Consider the following 10,684-nt stretch of genomic DNA (forward strand, 5'->3'; position numbering starts at 1 on the left):
TGGGGAGTTGAGATTGACCGCTGAGTGAGAAGAGAGAGAGAGAGAGAGAGAGAGAGAGAGGACGAGAGAGAGAGAGAGAGAGAGAGAGAGAGAGAGAGAGAGAGGAGAGAGAGAGAGGAGAGAGTCAGAGAGTGAGGGGAGAGTGAGGCGGAGAAAGAGTGGGAGTGAGACAGAGACAGAGAAAGAGACACAGAGAAAGGGAGGGAGGGAGCGAAAGAGAAAAGGAACAAGGAGTGAAAGGTTTGAGGGGAAAGAGAACTAGAGGAATATGTGTCTTTTTTCTATTGCTTTTGCTGGTTGATGGCTTTGTCATTTCCCTGTGATTACCTACTTGTCACACCGATCCACCATCGTACAGGCCGAACGGTGCTTCAGCTGTAGCTGTTAGTGCACCTCTGACCTCTATGCTCCGTCTCTCTGTCCCAGGTGGCCCTGCACGCGGACCTGATGAAGAAGAATTTCGACCGGGCGCTACTGCAGATCTGGCTGGTTACCGTGTCCGAGCTCAAAGCACAGGCCGACTCCATCTCTGACGTAAGACTTGAGATTTTACTTTTCGTTTGATATTGCAATAATTCTGCCTTCCGTAGGTGGTGTAAAGTAGTTGCTTTCCAGCTCCGCCTACTTTTATACATTGAAATTGTACAGTTTCTAGTCCGTTTCAATTTCTGACGTTGCAAACTACATACGTTACGCTGCGTATCACACTCTTGTGCCCGCCCGCAGGACAAGTCGCCGGCGTTCTACAGTCGGCTGTGCGAGGCGCTGGAGATCCTGCGCCGGTTCTTCCACGCCGATGGCCAGGGCGTGCCCCTGGACACGCTAAAGGGAGAGCTCTTTGACGACACGCTGCGCAGTCTGAAGGTAACGAGTCCTGCCGCCGAGGCAGGTAGACTCAGCGGGACGTCTGCGGCTGCTGAAACTTTGACCGGGGTGGAATTAACTGAGATTGCTCAGCAGAAATGGGTACTGAGACGGCAGGCGGGGGAGTTTTATTTGAAGTTCGGGTACGGGCAGAAGAAGTCCGGGACCAGAAATTCCCATATGATAGCGTATGACGAAAGACAAAAAGATACCAGAAATTCTAGGGTGGGCGTTAGAGTCGCTAGAAATCCTTAGGACGGTTCCCTGATATCAAGCTATGCAAAGATACTTCTTCGTTGAGAGTGCATTGGCTTATTATTGCTCGGCAAATGCCTTCCAGAAAAATGATTGATTTGCGTTACAGTAACATTTTGCTAATTGTGAAGGAAGATGAAGGGATTGCTGTAAAACATGTAATTGTTGGTAGCATCGTCGAGTCATTGCATTTTTCTGCTACCTAGCGGCTGGCTACCAGGTTCATGCGTTTTGACTGGAACGGCAGCAAAACCGATTCCTTCTAAGGGTTCTAACTGGTTTCTTATGGCACACGACCTCTGACGCTCGTCCCACTGTCCCCGCCAGTTGAACAGTCTCTCGACGGAGGAGCTGATGGCGCTGTTCCACGCCGAGCGGCTCCAGGAGCAGGAGACCCAGGAGACGACAGAGTTCGGCACGCTCTCTGTGCGCGTGTACTTCCACCACGACTCTCTGTCGGTGGAGATACTGAGCGCCAAGAATGTCATACCGCTCGACCCCAACGGTCAGTGACGACGGGCGGCGGGGGATAGGGGGCAGAATGAACAAGGGTTCGTGGTGATGGAAAGCTAATTATATTGCTGGACTAGTTGACAACTTGACTTGGGCACACGGCATTCGGCAGTCTTTGTGACATAGTCTGTGTTTGCGAAACTTCTTGGAAATATCTCAATAAGTATGATATATTTTCTACACTCTTTTAATCAGGTCATGCTTCACTGTGTCGATCTCATGCACGTCCGTCCTGTGATTGGTGAATCTCAGACCCGCCTGCCGCCTCTGTTTCAGGTCTCAGTGACCCGTTTGTGATCATTGAGCTGCTGCCGCGACACATCTTCTCGTCCTGTGTGGAGCAGCAGACGGTCGTCCACAAACGCACGCTCAACCCCGTCTTCGACGAGTGCTTCGAATAGTGAGTCAACTGACCCAGGGGCCGTGGGTTCCAGTCCCGCCAGGGAATAAGCGGATTCGAAAGGGAACTAAACCGCCACATCAACTTTCAAATGGGTTGTCCTGGATAATTTCGCTATATGCTCATTGGAAAAACTAGTTATGACCATTTTTGCAGACAATATGTCTGTTATTTCTGAAGTAGCCACATCTAGCAAACCCATTTTGCCTCCTTAACGTGAAAGCAATGAGTAATTTATCGGGGCCCTGTCATGGCTTTTGTAACAATGTGTTGCTACATTGATGTGAAGAGCATTGTGTGACTGGTGATTATTTGTGGTTAGTGGTTAGTGGTTGCTCTAATGTACCTACATATTATAAATAGAAACAAACATGATAAAACACTTAATTGTTGACTTAATGGAACTTTGATGAAAGCTTTCTTCTTACGTTATTGAATAGACTCTGCCGCCTGCGTTCCTTTGTGTTTCACCTCGGGAGTATGGGGGATCACCGACGTTGTTTTTCTTTCTGTCTGAAACTGGCAGCGTTCGATGTGCTTACTGTGAAGCTGCACTGTGTTGTACTAAAGTTGTTTGTAATGTGTTTTTTGCGTCTTCGTCTGGGTGCTGCTTCACCAGGGCTGGTAAAAATGGTTTTGGTGGCTCTGACCAACTTTTTGGCCATGAAAAGTGGCTCCTAACACTCGTAACAGAAGAAGCTTGAAAGTGCGGTGAACAGCGTCCTTTTCAGGAACACCTTAAACATCATCAGTAACTATTTTAGTTTTACTTCTAGCTCACTGATGTATCCTGATTTTGGGACATCGGCTGGTGTCAAACACAGCAAAAGAATGTAGGTATATAATTTCTACTTTTGTTTAAGCTGGTTGGTGACAGAAATGTAAGGCACAAATGCATATAAGGCAATGAATGTTGTTGACAAAAAAATACTGGCTCACCAACAGAGGAAATTTCATCATCTCGCCCACTAGCATAGATCTTCCGCAGGCTGGTCATTGTCTGCATCATCTGAGATACACATGATTGATGATGTCCTAAGCTGAGAACTGAAACACAAAGGCATTATAAGTGAAAGTCTCATATTAACTTTAGTTACAAAATGCCTCAAATATAAATCAGGATTGCTTATATAAGCATATTTTGAGTATGACGTACCAAAAAGAAAAACATGCAGAAGAGGAGCATAGGTATCTTGATATTCAAAACTTAATTTAATTTAGTAACAAATATGCTAACCATACTGGGTTGGTTGGCAAATAAATGAGTATCGTTAGCCACTTGAGTTAGGTATCCGTATGCATCTTCAAAGTAAAAACAAGCGCCATATTCATGTCTAGCTCCACAGCTTGATCAGCTTAAAGGTAGTGTGCCAGCTTTCTTGGACCGTATGGAGTTAATGGCCCAGATAAGGAGAACCGGATTTTTAGAACTTATCCATACCTTCAAAACTCATGGAAACGTCTTAAATTCTTCAAATTTTGAGTACCCCAGTGCGAAATTCGCCCCGACGGGTTGTCGGTCGTACCCCAACCACATTTCACACCACTATGAACAATAAATGCACACACTGAAATCGCTATTACCGATATGCTCATCCAATCAAGTTTCGATAAACCCGTTCATCATCAGCTCCTGCGGTTTCGAACACGCCTGTTAGGTGGTGCGGTAGACCACGCCCAAAGCCAGGGCGAACGTAACGTGAGGTAGCCGAGTCAGGGCGCAGCGTGCGCTGACCCAAGCCGGAGCCGCGCGTCCTCCCGGTGTCATGTGATAGCCCGGGGCTGCCCGCGGGGATGCGGTAGACCGCGCCCAAAGCTGCGGCCCCGGCTTGGGTCAGCGCACGCTGCCCCGACTCGGCTACCTCACGTTACCGGGGCCCTGGCTTTGGACGCGGCTTCTGCTCATACTTTGTGGTGCGGTGGTGGTGCGTCGGGCTGCGCGCTCTGACTTCGGCCAAGAAAAATGCGTCAGCTGATCATTGTCATTTCTGCCACTTGCGTGTGGTGAAATGGGGTCATAACTTATAAGACGGCTTTTTCATATCAATTATTTTACATAAAATCATATTTCAAACCATAAATAATGCTCGACAGCCAAATAAAAGAAACAATACCAATACGGGCTTACAGTTTAACCCGCGCCCTGCTGGGGGGGGGTGTTTGAACACCCCCCCCTTGTGGTTTTTCGCGAATATCTCAAAAACGGCGGCGCGGAGCGCCGCCGTTTTTGGTACACCTTATCATACATCAATTCTACACATGTTGTGAAAATTTCAGACCAAGGTCGTTCAAGGTCAGGTCACCAGGTCACTTGAAGTGACCTCACCTCATAAAAAGTTTCAATGTCTGTCATAGCTACACCGAGTGACCGATCGCTTTGAAACTTTCAGCGATTGCTAAGAGCAATAGCATGTACAAAATGTATATCTCAGAATTTTGATATCGATGACCTAAGGTCAGGTCAATTTTGCGACCTCCCCATTATAAGTCAATGGGAGAAAATTGAAATGCGCCTCTTTTGGATGAAAGACATTATAAACACTCCCAAACACCGAATTACAAGTGGTTTAGATACACTGAGCTTGAAAATGGTGTCCGTGACCCTTGTTTATGCCCTGAGGTCATCTTAGGTCACGAATGGTATCTAACAGTTTTTCGCAAATAACTTTTGATAGAGGCATGCTAGAGCGATGAAAACGCCTTAGATGTGTTCAGCTCGACGATACGGATCGACTGATATGCAACATGACCCTTTCCGGTCAGGTCATGACCTTGACCTGAGGTCAAATTTTTAAGTTGACCTTTCAAGGTCAGGTCATAGTTCATTCGATGCGTCTTGACGAGAGGAACACGATGCCGGTAAAAGTAAGCTCGTACAAGGCTTGGGTCAAAAGTTATTGCAGAAAAACTGTTTTCGAAAAAATCGGCTATTTTTGCAGTTTTTGCCCCCTGCAGGCAAAACCGTTGACGTTAGGTCAAATCTGAGAGAATTACCCAGAAAGGGCGTTAATAGGGCTATCGAATGCGCTTTTCCGCGGCGCTGTAGCTCTATTGGTTCCCGAGTTATGCGTTGGCTTCTTGGAAATTTCCGACATTCGACCTGGAAATCGGCGAAATTTTGCCTTCAATGACCTCTGGTGACCTGACCTTTGACCTGACCAAAAAATTGACCGAAGTGATTTCGTCATTATTTTTTACGCTCTTTCGAACGCCGCCTTCCGCGTATCGCTACGTGGCCCAGGAGCCGAGTTACAAGGGGGGTGTTCAAACACCCCCCCCCCCCCAGCAGGGCGTGGAAATCCAGGACCCCCAGCAGGACGCGGGTTAAGGCTCGACATTGTGTTGTCTACGATTAGACAGCTGATAACTCATTCCCGTACGTCGTATGGTCGTAACACTATAATGACCTTTGCTTATTGTCACAAGTGCGCCGCATTCGCGATTGTTGCCCGACGCCTGTTTGCAGGTGAGCCCACTACAGTTGTTATACATATCTAAAAACCGATAAACTTTTAGGCGAAAAAGGCACTATTCCAGGCCCATGTTTGATTTTTTTGCGATATTAGGTAAAAACAGAAGCTTCTTTTCCTAGGAAAAATAAAATGGGAAATCTTTCAAAGGTGGCACACTACCTTTAAAATATTGAGGTAGGTGATCTATGATATTGCTATGAGATGTACTATATAGAAGAGGAGCAGCTTCAAATCCAACCGAACAACAACCAACATACCATGAAATGTACAGTTTGCCCGTGCCGCAACCCTGCACGAGACTTTGACGAGACTTGACATTGATAAAAATGAAAAGGCCACTTGAATATCATTATTTGTGTTCTAAACTAGTCGGTAATACAGTGAACCGCCAATGGTAGAAGGCTCTGTGGCTCCCCGTTCCCTCAACACTAGGTCCTCATCAACTGATAAAAGTTACGGAGCCCTATTCTCCGTAGTGTTAAAGCTGGAAATCGACTGATGGCTCTTCGACTGATCAATGCTGACGCTGTTCGCGGTAAGCATTTACAGCTATTCTGAATAGGCTACCAGCTTTGTACTTTGTAGACAAACATTGCGCATAAGACCTCATTGGGAAATTGAATGCTGTTACTAATTTAATATTTGTGCTCAGGCATCTTGTATTTTGAGGTTTGTCGTAGAAATAAAATGAAAATATGAAACAAAACTTAGCAGTTATTCTGCACATGCATACTTGCGTTGAAACGCTTATTTTTGGCTCCCTAAATCGCTTGTACAGCTATTGTTCTGGCTCCGATATTATCAGCGAATCGGCGCTTTTTACCAGCCCTGTGCTTCACCTTCAGGCTTCAATCACAAATTGGTCGTAGCTCACAGCTGAGCTCCTTTACGGAAGAAAGTGGTTCGTTTATGTGCTGGTGTGCTGAGCAAGGGGCTTAGTGCGGACTACGCGTGTTGTTGCGTGGATTGACTATCACCACGGAGTTTGGAAACGCCCGCTATTACGTTGTGCCGCAACACACTATACTGCTCAAAATTACCGCTAGATGTCACCAGTTGTCGGCGCCTGAAGATAGACTTCTCCGCACTACCGATTATGAAGTATACAAACTGGTCACTAGATGTCACTAGTGGTCGGCGCCTGAAGGTAGACTGTTCCGCACAACAAAGTATATAGTGATCAAACTGGTCGCTAGATGTCACCAGCTGTCAGCGCCTGTAGGTAGACTGTTCCGCACTACAAAGTACGTAGTGATCAAACTGGTCGCTAGATGTCACCAGTCGTCGGCGCCTGAAGGTAGACTGTTACGCACTACAAAGTATGTAGTGATCAAACTGGTCGCTAGGTGTCACTAGTTGTCGGCGCCTGAAGGTAGACTGTTCCGCACTACAAAGTATGTAGTGATCAAACTGGTCGCTAGATGTCACCAGTGGTCGGCGCCTGAAGGTAGACTGTTCCGCAATGCAAAGTATGTAGTGATCAAACTGGTCGCTAGGTGTCACCAGTTGTCGGCGCCTGTAGGTAGACTGTTCCGCGGTGCACAACGTATACTCGTATATTGCGTACCACGGAACCGTGCGTCTCGCTGTCCTCAGTCCTGTGACGCAAGAGCATTGACGCGCCGAGACTCCGATTTTTGTCGACCCCTGGATCCGCCCCTGACCCCATGTGCCACTGCCCGCCGTCCCCAGTTCTGTAACGCTGGAGCAGTGCCGGGCCGAGGGCGCCATGATCCTTTTCACCGTGATGGACCACGACGTGCTCACCTTCAACGACTTCGCCGGCGAGGCGTACCTCTCCCTGAACCAGGTGAGAACTCGCAGACCGCTCACTGCACCAGGTGAGAACTCGCAGACCTCTCAGTGAACCAGGTGAGAACTCAAAGAAACCGAATGAGAGCTAACAGGCCTCTCCCTGAACCAGGTGAGAACAAACAGACTTCTTGCTGAACCAGGTGAGAACTCACAGAGCTCTCACTGACCTTCAGACTCACTGACCTCACTGACTTTTGATGACATACAGTTATAAACATTACTTCACCCAAGACACCATTAGGAATACAGGACTTTAAGAAGCAAGAGGCATGAGATGTGATTCTTGGTTAGATGGTTTGATCTGAAACAGTACCTAGATTTTCGCGTACCTGCCGCCAAAGGTTCGACCTCGAGCGTGAGTTTGTTTTCTTTCCTTGCTATATACTCGTATAAGTAGAGAACCAATGCATTGATAGTGTCCTCCCGTCCACCCCCAGATCCCTGGCGTCGACCGGGGCACGTCCAACGCGGACAACTTCCACGGCCTGAAGGAGATCGAGCTGAACCTCATGCACCAGCGAGACAGAGGTATGGGCGGTTATGGGCGGTGAGCTAATGATGTATCGGGCTGAGCTCATTATTTCGGGCTGGATGAGCTAACGATGGGCTAATAATGGCCCGCACGGCATCCAAAGCCGGACAAACTTTACCAATTTCCTTCAACACTAAAAAGTTACCTAACGCACCTTTCCGCACATTTTTTCCAGAGCACCCGATCCTGAAGACTCTGGAGAGCCGCCTCGGTGACAAGGCTGCACAGGACTTCATGAAGAAATGTCGCGAACGCGTCACCAACTTCTAGGCCTAGCTGTACTGGATACCTGGTCTTCTCTGCCGAGAACACATATTGTGAAACGAGTGGATTTTCCGGGGTTTTTGACTGACGGACTGGTTTGTGGGAAGGTGATCACACTCCCAGTTTGGCCGACCCTGGTTCAGCCGTGTGGGGACAGAAGAACATATTCGATATGTACGCACACGCACGGGCCGCCCAGTTTCCGCGGGATGCTTTGAGTGTTCTTTGTCGCTCTTGCGTGGCAGCCGTCTCCCTGAACGAGTTAGCGGAACGGATTATTATTGTCTTGAGCGAGGCCAGTGTGACGTGACGGTTCCCTGCCGTCACCCGCGACGGACAGCATGACGCGTGTGACATGACAGCTTTTCACGAGTGACCTGGCAGCGCAGCCCTTGCTGTCAGCTATATCTATCAAATGCTACACATATATTTACAATCTACATATTTACCCAAGGTCAGTGTGCGAACTGTGTCACTGGATGGGACATATTTACCGTGTGTAAGAAGAGTTCATTTGTGAGCTCGTCGGATCTCACTGTGAGACACACCAGTGTGAGTTAGACGTGAGCGGGTGTGAGAAGGGCGTGAGAGCAGACGATCTCATTTACTGCACAGCGCGAGGGGCGCCCTATAGCCGTGCGCAAATCAAAACAAGAAAGCTGGCCTCTGCGGCGGCCCCGCCGCGGCTCCATCGAATGTAGGATAGCGTGTCGTACGATCGTGTATTGGAGGTGTACCGCACTGCCTTGTCATCGTCCGCGCTTCAGCTGCCGATCCTCTCTAACTTCGTGAGATAGACGGCGAATATAGGCATGTTATCATTCCGATATAGCTATTTATTCACTTAGCGTGTTTTACGGTGCACATACCTACACCTTTTCGTGTTGTACACAAGAACGCAGACTGATCCTGTGATTAGGAGGTTTTCTATTTGAAAGAACGACGTAAAAATTATTTTGTTGTAAGTGCTTTCTTGCTTTGTTTTATTTATCGCTGTGAAAAAATAATTGTACTATCATGGTCGCCTAATATCGCATCTTCAGCGAACCGATCTTTTCCCACATGATTGTCTAGTCTCAAATGCCAGTCCATTTTTATCCAGTGTCGGATATGGCTGATGGGTGACCGACCCTTCTTCGCTGGTCGGGACGATGGAACACCTTCCTTCCCTGGTTGCCAGTTGGGGATAGCGAGGTGATCGGCCGGACAGTGTATTGGTCGGCCCTGGGCGTGTACTTTGGGTGTGTACTGGGTGTGTTCTCTCGCTGCTACTCTCTACTAACACTGTATCGACTATCGTCTCTATGTGATCCCGTTTCTGCGGCTCAGGTGCAGTGTGCACTGGCCACTGTGCAGTGTGCACGACGACTGAATGAAAGGGATGCTCGTATCGGAACCATGTCATTTCAAGCTGATGTCTGTCTGCGTGTGCGTTTACCTACTTCATAACGCGCAACTTTTTCTTCACTCTGCTAAATGAAGTGTATTTTTTTCTTTTCGTTGCTTTCTTGATTGTGAACATTTTGAGGTGAAAAATCATGTTGTATTTAATCAATGTATTCGAATACCGTATGTGTGTATGTTGGTTGTAAGATATCCAGAGGGCCCACATTCCGTTGCTCTTGCTCCGCGTGTCGGGCCGGCCGCCGGCACACGGCTCGGCTCGCGCGGCGGGTGACGCCGGTGCGAACTGGCAGATGCGCTACCTAAGCTGGACTATTCTACTAGACGCCCATAACCCGGCCGCCGGTGGCTACATTCATGCCGCCGCCGTAGTGGCGGGTTATGAGCAGCTGGTGGTAGCTGTGCGACTTACGTGGACTGCGGCCGCGACCGGCGGGGTCCTCGCAATGCCGACCGAACAAGGAACTCTCAGTAGCCACTCATAACGCGCAGACAGGATTCCGTGACCCGGTGGGGTTTCATTAGGCCCGGTGTGGCTATGGACGTCTACTGGTAACTCCTCTGGACGGCTGTTCCGGCGCGGTGGGTCTTTTCCCGCGGCGCGCCGGCGACGCTGACGGCGGATGACGTTTTGCCGAGTGGGGACCTTCCACCAGCTGTACATAACTGCCGGCAGCGGCGGCGGCGCGGCACGTGGCTCTGGCGGTCACATGACGGACGCGGTATGGGCGTCTACTGGCCGCCGGGGCCGCGATGGTGGATCGGCCGCCCAAAACACGTGTGCGGTGTGCTCGGCGCTGCTACTCGCTCGCTCCGCCCAGGGCGGCGGCTGGCGGAGAGCGGCCAGATTTTCCCGATAGCAGAACCCGGTATGCGCGCGACCGAAACTTTCCGATTGGTGACGAAGGAACGCCTGTCTGAATGTATCCGTGTAAACTACTACATGCGTAAACGAGCGTGTTGTGCGAGTGATGATGTTATTTATTTATCATGTAACCAACCAATTCGCTGTTTGCCTTTACGCGCGCTGCTGGGCCGCTTTGCCCGGCGGGCGGGGGGCGGGTTCGATCTCGACCTGCGGGACCTCTTCTACTGAGCCTTGGCGCCGCACCGGTGGTGTGTGAAAACAAATACACTTATTTATTACCTTACTGAAATAACCCG

At 49.0% G+C, this 10,684-nt stretch overlaps 1 protein-coding gene across 1 annotated transcript; it reads left to right on the plus strand.

The window, feature by feature from the left end:
• Positions 1-426: 426 nt before the first annotated feature.
• LOC122374327 (BAI1-associated protein 3-like) lies at positions 427-10,680 on the plus strand (the record flags this gene model as incomplete). Its single annotated transcript, XM_043353017.1, has 7 exons — positions 427-534; positions 727-864; positions 1,447-1,624; positions 1,909-2,032; positions 7,198-7,315; positions 7,758-7,848; positions 8,028-10,680. Coding segments are annotated over 7 exons (852 nt in total), but the record flags the coding sequence as incomplete, so codon positions are not given.
• Between the last annotated feature and the right edge of the window lie 4 nt (positions 10,681-10,684).

This window comes from Amphibalanus amphitrite, unplaced genomic scaffold (assembly GCF_019059575.1).
Source record: "Amphibalanus amphitrite isolate SeventyFive unplaced genomic scaffold, NRLGWU_Aamphi_draft 001640F_arrow, whole genome shotgun sequence".
NCBI lineage: Eukaryota > Metazoa > Arthropoda > Thecostraca > Balanomorpha > Balanidae > Amphibalanus > Amphibalanus amphitrite.